The sequence below is a fragment of the Sceloporus undulatus genome, chromosome 5 (assembly GCF_019175285.1).
Source record: "Sceloporus undulatus isolate JIND9_A2432 ecotype Alabama chromosome 5, SceUnd_v1.1, whole genome shotgun sequence".
Lineage (NCBI taxonomy): Eukaryota > Metazoa > Chordata > Lepidosauria > Squamata > Phrynosomatidae > Sceloporus > Sceloporus undulatus.
In genome coordinates, this window is record NC_056526.1 from 51,088,187 (window position 1) to 51,106,392 (window position 18,206).

General features: G+C 40.8%; 1 protein-coding gene across 2 annotated transcripts in view; it reads left to right on the forward strand.

Annotated features, from left to right (window-relative positions):
* Positions 1 to 331: 331 nt before the first annotated feature.
* The window catches only part of LIN7A (lin-7 homolog A, crumbs cell polarity complex component), a 51,656-nt gene continuing 33,781 nt past the window's right edge, over positions 332 to 18,206 (forward strand). For both annotated transcript variants that reach the window (XM_042470710.1, XM_042470709.1), the window contains exon 1: positions 332 to 442. In XM_042470710.1, the coding sequence (XP_042326644.1) occupies positions 379 to 442 (64 nt within the window). In that variant the 5' untranslated portion in view covers positions 332 to 378. The remainder of the gene's footprint in view (positions 443 to 18,206) is intronic.

Sequence of the window (18,206 nt, forward strand, 5' to 3'; positions counted from 1 at the left end):
TCTGAGCCTTCTGCTCCCAACAAAGGTAAAGCCATTTTTTCTCATATTGGGACGGAATGGCATGCTTTGCCTCTACAGCCCCTAAAGTTTCCCTGATGCAAAACATTGAAAACCTCTTAAGAAACTCAGTGTTCTCTACCTACATTGGCTTCACAAAGGAAGGAGATGTGCTGGATTCCAAGGAAACGCCTTCTTTGAATTGCGAATGGACATTAAATGTGTGTGTGTGTGTGTGTGTGTGTAGTACCTCCCCCTCCCTCCCCTGGCCTTCTTCCTCCTCCTCCTCCTGGTAGCCCCACCCTTTCCCCCTCCCCTCTCCATCTCTGAGGCTGGAGGAGAGCAGCCCAGCGTCATTCCAGCCTCAGAGGCGCTGCAGAGATGGCGACGACGACGACGACAGCAGCCACGCTGACCACCGTCCAGCCTCTCTCTCTGGACAGAGGTAAACCCAGGGCCTCAGCCCCACTGCCCCCCCCCCCTTGGCCCTTCCTCTGCCCCCCATAATGCCAGCCCCGCCACCCATTTCAGCACCACCTGGAAAGGGAAAGGGAAAGGGAAAAGCAAGCGCCCTGGGAGTCTCTCCTTTGCGCCCTGGCTGCCTTGGACGGCTGCATCCACACTGGAGAGAGAACCCGGTTTGGCACCGCTTTAACTCTTTGTCTGGCTCAAGGCTGTGGGAATTCTGGGAGTTGGAGTATGTTGTGGGCCCCACAACCTACTCCAACTCCCCCGATTCCATAGCCTTGAGCCAGACAAGAGTTAAAGCGGTGCCAAACCGGGTTTCTCCCCAGTGTGATGCCGTTCGCGCGCTGGCAGAGCAAGGCAGAAAAATGCCTTGGGTTCAGCCCCCCTCCCAGTCAATTCCACAGCAGGACTTTTTCTTTGGTACATTCAATAATATCTACTTTGTTGTTGTTTTTCTGCCTTCTTCAAGTCCTTTCCAATTTTGGAGGATTCTGTCATGGGGCAAGTTTTTTCACTGGGGTTTGGGGGTTTGTTTGGTCATGGCCATCCTCTGAGGCTGAGAGAGTGTGACTTGGCCAAGGGGTTTCATCCTGGCCAGGATTCGAACCCTGGTCTCCAGAGTCCCAAATCCAAGCCTCAAACCATTCTGATGAAATATTTATAAATATAATCACAGCAGAGAATGGAGTGTGTGGTGTTTTTTGCCATGTCTTTTAACCGTTGTACATTTTAAGACCATTTTAATACTGTTTTTAGATGGTTTGACTTTTTTAAATTTATTGTGATGTTTGTTTTAATGTTTTTAATGTATGAGACACCTGATCCCTTCTGGGAGAAAGCAATACAATTATATGTTAAGATGTACCCCTATGGTGTATTTTAATGGTTTTAAGTACTGTATCTTAACTGTTGGTTTTATGCATTTTCTTTTATTTTCCATTTTTAATTGTGTTTTGTATTTTAATATGCTGTATTTCAATAGCTGGAGCCTTGAGGAGAGGCAGGAAAGAAATAAAAATTATTATTATTATTATTATTATTATTATTTCTTACTGTTATAGGTACTGAGATGAGATAAACTTTTTTCTTTTCCATTTTTGCTCCCTGGCAAGTGGAGTATTTGAGGCCATGTAATGAGAAGGTGTGCTTGTGTGAATGAAGCAAGGAGAAACTAACTGAGAAAGGAAGAAGGGAAACTAAATTTAGCCCATAGTTCAGGGCAATGCCATTTATATTTGGGACGGACAAGAAATGCTAAAATCAAGAGAAAACTTTCAAGCTCTCCCAGGGTGACCAGGCATCCGCCTTTTCCCCAGACATGCCCTACATTTCCGCCTTCTGGTGGAATGTCAAAATGTCCTCCATTCTGGGCATAACTAAGAAGCATGAATTATTATTTAGATGAGTGAGGTTGGGTGGTTTTTTTTAGCTTATACAGTACATTATGACCTACATTTTCTTGAATGTACACCATTTTGCAGTGCCTTGTTCTCCTTTGCAGGTATGGCATCTGGCCACCCTAAGCTCTCCTGGTCACTTCTTCTGGCAAAAACCAAAAAAGGTAGCGGGAATAAAACAAACAAACAAACAAACAAAGGAATGGGAGTTCATTGGATCTTGAAATTCGGACATCTTAGTCTTAGGAATTCAGGACTCCAGCATCAAGTCAGCCTTCTCCCTCCCCTTTCCACTTTGCAATCTCTTTTGGGATGAAGAGGTCTGGAAATCTCACTATGTTGCTGAGAGTGTTGTGGCTGGTCATCATAAAGGCATGTTTTGCTAGTGCATTGATTTTAGTATTGTTTTAATGGGCCAACATAGCTTGATTGTTTATGTGTTTACAACACCAGAGGGTTTATATGTGTGACAGAGAGAGACAGAGAACACTTCTGTGCCGGTTTGGAAAGCGGAAAACTTAATACAATAAAGGTTGTTTGGCACAGTCTTTATTGCCTGGAGATGTTAGGGACTTGTCACTGCTAATACAGACAAGGTCCCTTGTTTCCAAGCTAGTAATCCTTAGTGTGGAGGAGACTCATCACTCCACATGTAAGCATTCATTGGAAGCAGAGGTTGGGTGGGTGGATTTGCTCTATTATTACTGTGTAAATGCCTGAGTGCAGATAGTAGTGTATGTGAAGGGGTTATTAATCTGATTTACATGACCTGGAATGACCATTTTTTATTATTACATATTTATTTAGCTGTCTAGCATTGCCAGAGCAAACATCCCCAATGTGTTGTTTGTTACCCGTGACTGCTCTAATATATCAACAGTAATGGCACAAATTGCTTTTTGGTGGTGGCTCTTCTTTTTTCTTCATCCTTTCCCTCCCTGCCTTTCTTCAAGAAGTTTCTACAAAATAAGCTCTCACAAGATGTGAACACATTTTCACATGTACAAAACCAAAAACTGGTTTGAAAGCTGCCGTACTGTGCTTGAGATGCTTCTGATATTCCTTGGCTGCACCGGTGACGTTCCAAAGCTGTCAGAATGTGTTTCTTCTCAGAGAAAATGGGAAGCTATCACTTTGGTTGAGATTACATACATATTTTATGGAGCAGTATTCTAAAGAATGGAAAGCTTGCTGGAAGGAGATGCCAACATTATGAAGGGTGTAGAGCAGGGAAATGGGCAGATTAAGGAATGTAGTGAGAAAAAAGAAAGGTGGAAGAGAAGGAGGCTGCTAAAGTCCTGGGAAGTGTGAACATGGGAACCAATGTGGGTATCCGGATGCCATGACTTTATTGTTAGTGTGAATAAGGAATGAATCCTATGTCTTAAATAATTGCATATAATGGAAAATATTGTGATTTGTATGTTCTGCTTTGTGATTTTGATATTATGACTGCATTAGGAGCGCAGGGCATTCCTGAAGACAATTTCTTCTTCTTTGCATTAAGTATTAATTTTATCTAATTCTATCTAGGTTCAGAGTTATGTGTACAAAATAATTGCCACCCTGTCACTCTTTGGATATGTTGGATCTGAACCCCCATACTCTCCAGTTCTGTGCTGGCTAGATTTGGCAGGAATTGTAGTCCAATATATTTAGAAGATTGTTAAATGAGTAAGGCTAAGGCTAGTATATGAAGTTATTTTCTTACCCCATCAATCTTCAAAACAACTCCATACAGTGGGCTAACCGGCAAGCTTACTTAGTGAATTCCATGGTGGTGCAAACATTTGAACATGGGTCTTCTTACTCCTAGTTTGATTTTGTAATCCACATCTTGGAAAAGTTCCTTTTTTAGAATCCATGATCCTATGGTCAGTAACTGGGAGTTGTATTCCAAAAAAGTAACTTTTTCAAACTCTGCTATAATCCCTGTGTTACACTGACAGTGTGTGTGGGGGGTGTTTGTTCTGGCCTCAATTGGTCATATTTTGAGACTGAATCTGAAGAATCCTGTTTTACACTTGATTGCTAAGTGGACTTGAAAGGCTGAAAACATTGACCTTGTGATTATTTTTTAAATATGGGCTGGAATGCTGCATTGATGGAACTATCCCATCAGCTTCTTCCTGCACAGAAGACTCACCTGTCTCTTGTGGAGGCCCCACCAGCCTTTTAGTGGTCTAGGGAGATTGTAGGGCATCCAACAAGTATCTGTGTTCCTACAGCTGGGCACATGATAAAGGCACCCTAGAGTCATCCAGAGGTCCTGGAGGATGATATCATTGAACTTACATCTTTATATGTCACCAACAAGTTGTGACCCATTCATGTTGTCATGGGCTTTCAAGTAATTTCTGACTTACAGGGAACTTAAGATGGCCCTATCACAGGGTTTTCTTGTCAAAACATATTTAGAGAGGGTTTGCCCTTACGTTCTTCTGATATTGAGAGAGTGTGACTTTGCCAAAATCACCCAGTGGGTTTCCATGGCTGAGCACAGTTTCAAACCCTAGTCTCCTAGTGTCCTTGTCCACCACTCAAACTACTTCATGACACTGGCTCAATGTTTAACGTAGTAATATTAGGGACTAGCAGTAGTTACTAGTGTTGTCTGAAGCAATGAGTAACTCTTGTTAATAATAGTTCCATTTCAACTGCTCTGGAGAATGACTGCCTGTCTCTTTGGGTACTCAAATGTCCATCATCTTGCACATTAGTCTCATTTGACCTTGGGAGGGCATGCCTCTCCCAGTCAGTTGCCAAACTTGCTGCTCTTTATTAATGGGAAAAAATTAAATGGCTCCCCCCTCTCCTGTGAATTTTGTGCATACCATGTTGTCAAGTGCTTCCAAACATCCCTCCAAGTTTGGTGAAAATCCATCAAATCCATTAGCATTTGCTGCAGTAACAAAATAGCAACTTGAGTTTATTTATGTAGCTAGAACAAAACATCAAATGCTTAATTTTTAAAACTCTGTTCACCAAATTTTTCCAATGATATGTTGCATTACTCTGTGTGACTAAAAATATGATTGAGATGCCCTTGGACCTCCAAATGAATTTTGTATACACCAACTTTCCCTATATTTTTGTTTCAGACTATGAAAATCTGGTGAAGACATAACTGGGATGGGGGCCAGTGGATATGTTGCTTAGCTTATTTTTTTTTCCATTTCTATGAAGATTGTACATTCCCCCAGTGGTTAAAACTTTTATTTTATATTGCTATATCTATTGAGGTGGTTAAATACATGAGAATACTGTTCTGGTTAAGTACATGAGAATAAAATTTAACTCCAATTACTGAGGTTGAGGTGGGGAATCCAAGATGATTTTAAATAATGGAGGTGGAGAACTCAAGATGATTTTAATAAAATTCAGAGATAAGGCAGAAAACAAGGTAGGAAGATCAGTCAAACTTTCAGTTCCTCTGGAGAAGCTAAACTAACCTTTAACCTAACTGCAGGACAATGCTACATTTTACACCAGTGGGAAGGAAAAAGGGAAAGCAGTAGCAGTTGAGGATGTTGGTGGTGGAGGAAATCTTCAATAAGTATTTTCCACAGTTCAAACAGTTGACGTGCTCCATGCTCCCCATGTATCGGGGCATGGTTGCATCATAAAATTTAATCAAAGATTATTTTTGTACCCGTGAAAAATATGTTTTTATACTTCCTGTTCCTATTGCTTAGCTCAGTGATGGTGAACCTTTTACAGACCAAGTGCCCAAACTGCAACCCAGACTCCACTTATTTATTGCAAAGTGCCATGTCCCTCTGGCTTTCTAGTAAGAAACTCTGGCAAACTCTGTGCTAGGGCAACAGCATGTGTGCCCACAGAGAGGGTTCTGAGTGCCACCTCTGGCACGCGTACCATAGGTTCGCCATCACTAGCTTAGCTTATATTTTAAGGCATCCTTTTCCAAACATACCTTCCAAGTTTGGTGAAAATCCACTCAGCCATTTTTGTTTGCTGCTATAACAGATAAGAGACTTTATTTTTGCAGAGTAGAAATTTATCAGAAAATAGGTATCCTGAGAATATTTTCACTGCACCAGTAAACATTCAGCCACAAAAAACATTGATTTATTAATGGTATTATACACATAAGGAAAATAATTTACTTCTAATGTATGTTTTCATCCTACTTTTTTGTGCATCTTACAGCACAATTTCATATGTATTTATTCAGAAGTAAATCCCACTGAGTTTGTTGCTACATAAATGAATGCAGCATTGCATTGGAAGAGAATGAAAATAAAATCTGTCCATGTACAACTTCCAAGAGGCTTAAAGCTTTTCTTTTTTAATCTGTATAAAATGTGACTAAAAGCTTCCTAAGAATTTTTAAAGTCTTGATTTGTGCATGATTAAAGTCAGTAGCTTGGTTATAGATATATTCTCTGTAGAAGATTACAACAGGCTGCAAATCAAGACAGAAGTTCCTGCTGTACAGTCAAAACAAAGAGGAATTTGTTGATCAATATTTAAATTTAGACATCCTTTACTTTGCAGGATACTGCTGAAAACTACAGAATTGTTCTATGATGCTCATAATTATATTTTATTAAAACAATTTTTGCAATTTTACATTTATGCAATACATACCAAAGAAAGAATTCTTTGGATGAACTTAATATGAACAAAAGGAAAGGAATTCCATTGATATGGAAGGAGAGTATGTGTTTCTTCCCAATATTTAGAAACTATGTGTAATCTTCAGCTCCACCCCAGTGGTGACTATGTTAATCAGGATAAATATTTCCTAGCAAAAGGTTGAACAGATGGCAATCCATTAGGAAGGACTGTGGGTTGTTTTTTTCCAAAGATAAGCATAGCTATCATGCAATCATTATCCCTTGCATTTCCAGTCATTACTGTTTTGAAAGACTAAATAGGAGTGGGATGTTAATATCATTCTGTTCTGTATACTGTATTTAGGTTACAACTGGAACTGCATCACCTACTGGAGGCCCAACATAGGAGCAGAAAATACATATAAGACTAGGAATTCTAAATGGCATATTTCCCTCATCACACACAGAGATTTAAATCAAGAAATGCAGTACCCAGAAACAAGCAACCTACTTTGGCCAATGAAACAAAACATTTCACAAGCGCTTCTATTCCACCCTGTCAATCAAATATAGTTACAACAAATTAAATGACTACTAGTTCAGGCTTCATGACACCCAAAATCTGCTGAGTCTTCAGTGCCAGACCTGGATGTAATTACAGGCCTCACCAAGTGTTCTTTTGGTGTTGAATACTGACACTTAGTACAGCTATAAAAAAAAGCTTTATTGGTGGTCAATGATGTACTAGATAGTGTACACCATAGAGGCATCCCATCCTTTTCATGGATGGGTTCCAGAATCCCCTGACATCTAAGGTATGACTGCATTCCCAAAAAACAAATTCTACCCATACTATCCCTGCCCGCTGATCAAATTCCCCATTGCTTACAAAGCGAGGCCCCTGGAATGGAGTGCATCCTCTCCAGAGTGAGACAGATGGAAGATGGACTCCCAAGAGTTATACAGCAAAGAACAGTACCAGTAGATTAGCAAGAGTAGAAGATTCATTTCTCCAGTCCATTCCCAGCCTTCATGTCCTTTTCCAGCCTCTAACTGCCAAGCTAATGCCCAAAGTATCAGACTATGTCATAAATACAAATTGACACTTTCACCGCACTGGACTCTTTCACCACAATTGACTCCAGACCCCATCTGCCTGATGGCAGAGACCCAACTCACTACACTGAGGCAGCTGCTTCTTATGCTTATTGTGTTTGCCTCAAAATAGCAAGTACAAATTTGGCAAAAGTCTTAGTGCAGTTAGTATTTTATTAATGCTGATATTCTTGCAAACAACCTGAACTTTCCATTGCTTGGAGTTTTACAGTGGAAAACTGGTTGATGGTCCTTGTATATCCATAGCAAAGTAATAATTATTAGTATGTTTGAAGAACCTATGTTGGACTAACGAAAGCACTTTCATAGTGCATGCTGTATACCACCAATGAGGAATGATAGTGAGTGAAACACCATAACTGAATGGCGAGAGGAAGAATAAATCACTAAAAGAAAAACAAGGTAGTGGCAAGAAGGATGGATGTGTCACGTTCCCCGAGTGCTCAGAACTTTAAACAAACTTGTAATAAGTCTGAAAATGTTGGCAAGTATTCAAATCAGAAAAGCACCAGTTGGTGCTTTTTTTTTAGCATTTTCCTCAGTGATCAGGAAACATGGAAGTTTAGAATATTTTTGAGGTGTCAGCATGGTGAGAAATTTTTCATGCAAATTTCCTTCCTTCTATAGAAACTAGTTAGTGGCAAAGAATAGCTGCAGAGGCCAATCTTATGCATTCTTTCTAAATGTATAGTCACTCCTTGGAACTTGTGGGGGATCCATTCCGGACTCCCCCCCCCCCCCCAGCAAGTTCCAAAACTTGAGCATATTCAAGCCCCATAGGCTTGACTGGGTGCATGCATGATGGTCACCCCGCCACAGATTTTCAAAAGTCTGCGAACCTGAAGGGGTAACTGCAATTCTAGTACATGTACTCACAAGTATAGCCAGGCAAAGCAATACTGTGGTCCAACGTGGTGGCTATTGCCAGTTCATGTAAGAGCCAGGCTAGATCAATCAAAGGACTATCTAGTCCAGCATTCTTTTCCTGTAGTGTCCAACTAGATGCTTCTGAGAAACTCATTTCATGAGTGAGGTAGCATCCTCCCTTTCAGTCAATGTAACTAGCTGATGATAAGCATAACTAACATACCCTCACAGCAGCAATATGATAATACTATAGTGTTGTACTATAATAACAGTAGAAAGGAGAACTAGGATAACAGCAACCTCTACAGCCACTGAGTTGCTAGTAACACAGATGCTATACACTAATCACAGCATTGCAACTGGAGATATCCCCACATTAGGTCTGTATTGAAAGCAACAATCAGCATATGGAGATGCTGAAAACATCTTGTTGGTGTCACCTAAACCATTCTACATCCCAAAAGCTGTTTCTGGCCAAACAAAAGCAATATGTTAAGAGCTCATGCCACCAATTGGGGGGGGGGCACCCTTCAAACTGAGCAGAACCACTGCTGTCATGTTCCTTCCTCATCTACACAGATTCTCTCCATTCAACCAGCAGACAAGTTCACACTATCCCTGCATGCACATTATTATTATTTATATCCCCACTCTTGCAAGATTTCCTTTCCTGATCAAAGTGAAGAAGGGATACATTTATCCATCATGGTGTGCTGGATGGAGAGGATACATTTTTTCCATTCAGCATACCATGATTGGGGATGAAAATTGGAGCTTCCTCAACATTCTAGAGGTCTTCACTGGTCAGCTAAGCACAAGGAGGGCTCAGACTTCACCTCCACCACAGCATATTCTATGGCAAGATTTTAAGCCTTCCCACCAAGCATGTCATGATAGTAGTAAAAATCCAGATTTCCAGTGGCATGTTAGGAATGATTAACTTGGGTTTTATTTCAGACTTTAAAAATGAAGAGCTATCCAAGGTGCTGTGCCAAATCTTTGAATAAAACTTGATACCTTGGATAAGTATGGAAAAGAGTAAATTTATTACACTTCTGACATAGGAACTTCCAGCCTTGTTTGATCTGCCAAGCTGAACTGATGCGTGAAGAAGGCCTGATCCAGTCTCCTGACTGAGCTTCAGATTCAACAGGCAATTGTCAGGCTAATAGCTCAGTTGAGAATTGGATTTACTCCCTCTTCACCTTCCCTAATCAAGAAAGTCAAGGGCAAAGAAAAACAGATTGAGCCGCAGCAGCAGTCCTCCAGGCTGTGGCTCAGACTTGAACCAGCTTTGCTCTCCCCTTGCCTTTCCTGTCTGGGAAGAGCAAAAGGCAAGAGCAACATGCTGATTGGTGATGTGAATTTGTCAGCCAAGATCCAACCTCTGCTTCCTACTGTGGCTTCTCTGTGTGGGATTTTGTCATGACTGCCATGACATTCACTGATTTTGTCAGTGAATGTGACGATCAGGAACGCCTGTTATCAGCTCCAGCTGATAGGCCAGCTGCGCCCTTTCCTGGAAGTAAAGGACCTAGAAACTGTAGTACATGCACTGGTAACTTCACAACTCGATTTCTGTAGTGTGCACTACATGTGGCTATCCTTGTACCTAGTCCGGAAACTTCAACTAGTGCAAAATATGGCAGCCAGGCTGGTCACTGGAAAAACTAGGAGTGGCTGAATAACACCTGTCCTAAAATCTCTTCACTGGCTGCCCATTAGTTTCCGGGCACAGTACAAGGTGTTGGTTATAACCTTTAAAGCCCTACATGTCTTGGGTCCAACCTATTTGAAGGATCACCTACTCCCATATAATGTGCACTGCACACTCAAGTCATCTGGGAGGAATCTATTGCAGCCTTTAAAAACCAGACTAATGCTACCTCCCAGAGGGCCTTTTCTGCAATTGCTCCCAGACTATGGAACAGTCTGCCGGACGAGATCCATCAAATTGCCAGCTTAGACAGCTTTTAAAAAGCTGTCAAGGCAGATCTCTTCCAGCAGGCCTTTCCTGAATAAAAGTGTCCAGCCACAGAATGATCGCCCCTCGCATCATGTACCACTCTGTCCTCATTATATTTTTATTGTTTTATTAACAGATATTTTAATCTCCAATTTTAATTGTATCATGTTTAATTTTGTTTTAAGGGTGGGTTGAGACATAATATTGAATGTGAATATTTTAATGTGTTGTGAGCCACAGAAAAGTGGGATAAAAATAAAAGTTTTGTTTATTATTATTTTATGACTGAGTGTAAGAGCTAAAGTGTACACTCTTTTGATCATTGCCTATTACCCCCCAAAGTCTAGCCATTTCTCTCCTCATACCACTGTAGCTGCACACGGCTGCAATAGTTATACCGACTTAAAGTTCCCATGTTCTAATGCAGTCCCTGTGTCATTGTAGCTGGACTTGCAGCCCTATCCTCATTGAACCAATATTGCACTGTATATCTTGTTCATTGACTAGTTGTCTTTTGCTGTCCCAGGACTATAATGAGATAAAACCATACTTTATTATTTTCATGAACACAACAGCAAGATTTAAACTCTGTTAAAAAATTTATTAAGCAATTTAAAGCCAGCAAGATGCCCCCCTCCCACTATTGTAAATGCCTAAAGGCTATTTCAGTCGTGGGAGATTACTTGAATTTCAAGATCTGAAATTACTTCTTTTAATTCCTGTCAGCATATGTCTTCCTACCTGCAAAACTGTCTTCTTGAATTCCTGTTATACTGAATACATTTCTGAATTAATGGGAATTTTAATCACTTTACTGTTTAATCTCACAGGCATTGCCATTTAGCTTCCATGGAGCTGTTCTGGCAGAGCAAAGAACGTGCAGCAATGCAACTAACCAGGAGATTGAATTGCAGATGTTCCAGGATTTAAGGGATTTGGAATGCAGAAGATCACATGGCGTATCATAGCTAAGGCTGAATGAGGGAGTATAGCAAGAGATAAACAGAACTGAGGGAAGCATAGCAGAGGGTAAGGAGAGAAATGAAATATATAGTTAAACTCAGGTCACTGCAAGTGGAAAAATAATAATCATAATACTAATAGTAATAATTTTATTCATTTCTAACCTGCCTTGGTCCTAATAATGGGACTTAATTTGCCTAAGAACATATTATAAACAATATATAGAATTACAGAGTTGAAAGAGACTGTGAGAGCCATCTAGTCCAACCCACTACCATGAAGGAATACACAATCAAAGAAGCCCCAACAGATAATCATCCATCCTCTATTTAAAAACTTCCAAAGAAGGAGATTCTACCACTCTAAAGGAGTGCTTTTCACTGTTGAATAGCTCTTACTGTCAGGAAGTTCTTCCTAATGTTTTGGACGAATTTCTTTTCCTGTAGCTTGAATCCATTGCTCGGTGACCAATGGAGCAGCAGAAAACAAGCTATGGCATCCCTTCAAATATTTAAGCATGGGTATCATATCACTTCTTAACCTTATCTTCTCCAGAATAAACATACCCAGCTCTCTTATGGTTTTCAGGCCTTTCACCATACACATTAAAAACCACACAAAAAATTCAATAAATGTATAAATACTGTATAAAGTTATTTAAATAATAATTAAACAACTAATAAAGTTTAAAAAAATTAACATTCATTAAAGACTGTACAGAGGTGCATCCCAGACAGTTTCTAAGGGCCTGACAACATAGGAATGTTATGACTTGCCAGTGGAAGGAAAGCAAAGATGGAGTCACCCTAGCCTTCAGAAAGGAGTTCATCATTTTCCCCACCAAATGAGCCTGACAAGCTGGTGGGACAGAAAGAAGGGCCTCTTCAGACGATCTTAGAGCATTAATGGGCTCATTAAAACAGAAATGGTATTCAAATAGCCTGAACCCAAGCTAGGAATTTATAGATCATTACCATCACTTTGAATTATGCCTGGAAACAGATCAGTAGTCAGTGGAGCTATTGCAAGAATGTAGTTATGTGCCTTCTGTAGCCAGTCCTAGGCACGGGACAGACAGTCCAAAAGCGCCGTGCCGTCAGCGATGCTAAGATTAGGCACGATGCACCAACCGCACAGTCCCTAACCCTAGCACGACATGGCAGCGGCCTCATGGTGGTGTCCCGTCCACATGGGCGCTGCCATCTTGATGTTAACAACGCGCAGCATATACACATTGCTGTGTGTCACTTACATCACGAGTGCACCATTAGCACCGTGCCAAAAGGAGCACTGGAAAGTACCTCAGCAACGGCAAATGCGCCTTTCCCTGGTGTGAAAAGGAGCAGCACTTTGCCATTCCTTTTCGCATTGGGAAAAGGCCAGATTGGGGCCATGCCCCGATCTGGCATTGAAAGAGGCGGTGGTAGTCTATTTAGTCCCTTAATTTAGTTGCAATTAATTTAAGTCTCATTGATTTCCGTAGTTCTACTCAGAGAGACAGTGTCACCAATCTAGTTGTTTAGAGAACTAGAATTAGACTATAGGACTTTCAATAAGACACATAAGAGACCAGATCTGGTTTTAAACCAGGGGTTGGCAACCTACGGCCCATGGGCCGGATCCGGCCCGGCGAGGCCTTGGGACCAGCCCCAGCCAGGTCCTGCAGCTGATTGCCTCCCCCGCCACAGCTTCCGTGCCGCTCCAGGCGCCATTTTGAGTTCGGCCCCCCAGTTGTCTGAGGGACAGCAACCCGACCCCCGGCTCAAAAAGGTTGCCTACCCCTGTTTTAAACACTTTGTATGCAAGTAGATAAATAGTTGCCACTTCAGTTGGAAGGTAAACAGCATTCTGTGCAGTCATGCTGGCCACATGATCACAGAATAGTCTTTGACAATGCTGGCTCTTCGGCTTATTACGCTGGCTTCGGCACCACCCCTTATGGTCGGACACGACTTGACAACCTTGTCAACTGGGAATACCTTTATCTTTACCTTTATGTAACATTTATTCTAATAAATTACATTTATTCTGTCATTTATAATATTTATTCTAATAAATTACGTATCAAGAGGCCTGATTCATACACACATTCATACAATACTCTCACACACAACTCTTCCCAGAGGTTGATCAGTTTTCTGAAAGAGCAATAGGTGTAAGTTACATCTGATTCTAGCACACTAGCATCATGGTTTTGAAGATTCCTTTATAGTTTTTAATAAATGCATCATTTTTCTTGATGATTGATTTGTTGTTCACATTCTGTTCTTGTTCTGGTACTCCCTAAATTAGGTTGTGTTGTACACATTCTATTCTTGTTTTGATACATTTCAGTTTCATGTCCTTGCATTACGTTGTCCTTATCTTTTAAATTCCTTTCACATATTCCTTTCCAACTCCACAGTTTCAGTTTTTCTCACTACCATGTGCCAGATCTTTCATTTTATTCTCCATCTTCTAACAAGACACATTCATACATGACAACAGCATTGTGTAGTAGTTTGAGCATTGGACTATGACTGGAAATCAGGTTCAATTCCCTGCTGTCCATGGAAACCCACTGATTTCCAGAAAATCCTGTGATAGGTTCACCTTTAGGGTCACAACAACTTGAAGGCACACAACAACAGTTCTACTCTGCATACAAATGGTACCAGTCTAATGGCTGTATCATGAGTGTTAAACTATCACATCCTAAAATTCTCATATTCTTACCATTGGTTTTAACATATGTGGATATCATTTGGGAGTTCACTGGATCTAGTGTGCAACATTTTGAGATTCCTGAGGAGAACCATTATAAGACTGTTCCCTGTTATTAATTAACATATAGCTACACAGAGAGCAGGGCCATGATCTCAAAATGTACCAGTTGTCCATATGTAACATAAGGAGGAGAATCCAGGGAAAGGAGGTGACTGTGTACCTTAATTGGCCTGGATGCAGACTTGCTCCTTAAAGTTAGAGCTTGGGTGTAGCTTTTTCCCAGCAGTAGATGGGAATAGTGATGAGTATTCCCAAGGCTTTGTCCTTGCTCAAGGATACAATGAAAAGAAGAGTAACTAGAAGTAGAGGGTAGAAGGGTAGGTAGGTAGAACATGACTTTGCATTTGGTTGTTTGCATGGGTAGCTGGAACAGGTGAGGCTACTCTTAAATGTCAGAGCTACTAAAAGGGACAATAGACTTGATTGCTTGTCTCCCTGTCTTAAAAATACATGAACCATCTTAATATTATTTGGATGAAACATTGTACACTGTATAAGTTTTCTTATGTAAAACCTAGTTCTAGCAAATTACAGCACCAATCTATTCCCTGTGTGTCATGATTCGTGGACTGCATTTCCTTTAGGTGTATAACAAGTATGGTAATATTTTGTCTCAGATACAGATAATGCCACATTGTTCATGAATTTCTTGTCAGAGTTGTTAGCTGCAAACAAGGATGAGGGGAATCTGAGATGGATATAATTTAAAATCATTCAGGCATTAATACACAAGAGTGTGGCATCAGAATAAGACAGACTTGTTGATAATAATTCATCTAGTTCTCATATCTATCATAAGACATTTGAGCAACGTTTCAGCACAAAGTTCTAAGTCACATAGCTCATCTTGTGAATGCAGATAACTTATGAGAAGGCTGGATGTGTCAAAATCAGAGATAAAGAACAGAAAGAAAGATGTGAAAAGAGTATTTAAAATAAAGTCTGAATCTGAACATTCATAATATGTTAATATTGCAAGTTATAATAGTGCAAACATTTCCCCCTTTTTTTTAAATTTCCCCTGAGAAGTCCATATTTCTTTCCTATTTGAATAGGCTATTTTAATGTGTTTCCTTTTAAGCGCTGAATCTCAATTCAAGTGCAGATCTTTAATAAAGGCTTGGGTTTTTTGATCAGACCAAAAGTTTATCCAGTCCAATGATGTGCTCTTATAGTGGCCAACAATTGTCTGTGGGAAACCCCCCAGCAAGACAGGAGTGCAACTGCTATCTCATTTTCTCCAGCAGTTGACAGAGGCATACTGTCTCTTATACTGGAGGATACTTGACTGATAACCATTGATGGCAGTAACTTCTATGAATTCATCCAATTTCCTTTTAAAGATACTGGCAATCATCTCCACATTCTGTGGCAGGGAATTCCACATTTTAAGAATTATTATTATTATTATTATTATTATTATTATTATTATTATTATTTAGGTATTTATATCCCACCCTTCAGCCCTAATGGCTCTCAAGGCGGCTTACATTTTTTATTATTTTTTAATCAGACAGTTCCCTGCCCACAGGCTTACAATCTAAAAGACAAGACACAAAAGGAGAAGGGAATGGTGGGGGGGAGGGGAACAGGTCCAGCATTCTTCTCTCCCTCTGAGGCCTGGACCAAGGCAGATGGACCAGAGGGAGGGCTCTGCTTCTTCCAGGCAGGCCTGGTGGAGTTCGAATATACCATGTGAAAAAATATTCCCTATTACCTCCCCTGAATTTGCCACCAATCAGCTTCAGTGACCCTAGATTCTAGTGACGTCAGTTCTTCCTCTCTGCGGGCTTGCCATTGGAGCATCTGTGGATAGCCCCCACCCTGTTCCCCTCAATGGTGGCACATGCATGCACACAGCCATTGAGGAGAATAGGATATGAAGACCCACAGAATTTGCGATCCATGGGGTAGGGGCAGTCTGGAACAGAACCCCCATGGATACAAAGGGCCAACTGTATTACAAGGAAAGGACAAAAGCTTTTTTTCCTCTTTTCTCCACACCAAGCATAAGTCTGCACAATCCTGCTTTGCATTCCTTTAATTCCTCTTTTTCTAAAGTGAACAGAGTCAAATAGTCAGGCCCCACTTCGAATATAGTGTCCAGTTCTGGGCACCACAATTTAAAAAGGATGTGGAGAAACTGGAGGGCGACTAAAATGGTGAAGGGTCTGGAAACCATGCCCTATGAGGAATGACTTAGGGAGCTGGGGATGTTTAGCCTGGAGAAGAGAAGGTTAAGAGGTGATATGATAACCCTGTTTAAATATTTGAAGGGATGTCATATTGAGAAGGGAGCAAACTTGTTTTCTGCTGCTCCAGAGACTAGGACCCAGAACAATGGATGCAAGCTCCAGGAAAAGAGATTCCACCTGAACATTAGGAGGAATGTCCTGACAGTAAGGGCTGTTCGACAGTGGAACAAACTCCCTCGGAGTGGAGTGGAGTCTCCTTCCTTAGAGGTCTTTAAACAGATGCTGGATGGCCATCTGTTGGGGATGCTTTGATTGAGATTTCCTGCATAGCAGAGGGTTGGACTGGATGGCCCTTGTGGTCTCTTCCAACTCTGTAATTATATGATTCCTTACAGGAAGTTGTTGCAGTCCCATAATCATTTTGCTTGACCCTTTCTTCCCCCTTTCTACCTACAGAATATTCTTTTTCAGGTGCAGTGACCAGTATTCCATATGTGATTGTACCATGATTTTAAATAAGCCAAATAAGTTGTTGATACCAGAGAGTTGGACTGGATGGCTCTTGTAGCTCTTCCAACTCTATGATTCTATGTTTTACAATTCCATTATAATTATGCCCTTTTTTATATAGCAGCCATACACCAGGTTACCTTTTTACTGAATCTTTTACACAATTCCAAGATCCCTTTCTTGGTCAGTTCTTGCCATCTCAGATCCCATCAATTTGTATGTGAAATTTAGGATTGCTTGAATGAATTCTTTCATTTTTACTGCTGAAGATTTAGTACAAATACTCATGCCAGAGCTGATATTTCCAGAAGGGGAGAATCAAGAATTTTACCCTAGTATTCATCACATGACATTTACCTTGAATATCTTTTACCATTTTAATATCCATCTTTCCAGTTCATAGAGACCCTTTTCTGCTCATAACAATCCATTTATGTCTCCATAGTCTAGAAAATGTGGCCACCCTTCTGACAGGGACACAGCCAGGATTTTGGGAAGAGGGGGGTCCAGAATAAGTGCCACCATTATAATGGGGCTTGGGTATGGTGGTGCAGCAGTGCACACCATTCATTGTATCTAACGAAAGGGGGGTCCGGACCCCACGGAACCCCCCTTGGCTACGTCCCTGCTTCTGATGTCCCCAGCTATGAGTAAAGTTATACAGGAGTATAGGCAATAAAGTATCTATACAAAACTGTCCAATAGAAATTTCTTCAAATACCTTTCAAAAGCCAAGATTACTAAGGCTGCATCTGCACTGCAGAAATAATCTTGTTTGACACTGTTTTAACTGCTACAGCTCAATGCTGTGGAATTCAGCGAACTGTAGTTTTGTAAGACATTTAACCTTCTCTGGTATCACAACAAACTAAACCTCTCAGAATTCCATAGCATTGAGCTGTGACAGTTAAAGCTGTATCATACTGGATTATTTCTTCAGAGCAGATGCAGCCCAGATTTGCTTTCTCGAGTGAAGCGTTGAACACATGTCAGCACATGTGTCAAAAGTGAGAATGGATTTTGATACACAGCTGTAGAAGTACTAAAGGTGGCTCCGCTAGAGTACAAAGTGTATATGCATGGAAAGGCTTCTTTGAACACATACAGGGCATTCCTTCTTGTTAGTATTACCCAGTACAAAATACTTCAGACTTGTTGTGTGCCTTCAAGTCATTTCTGACTTATGGCTATTTCAAGGAGACATTATTGAGAGTTTAATTGGCAGAACTTGTTGTGGGGGAGGGGGGTTGCCCTTCTCTTCCTCTGAGTCTGTGAGAGAGTGACTTGCCCAAGGTTACCCAGAGCAGGTATTCAAACCCTAGTCTCCCATTGTTCTAATCCAACACTCAAATCACTACACTTCTCTGGTGGTATTATGTTA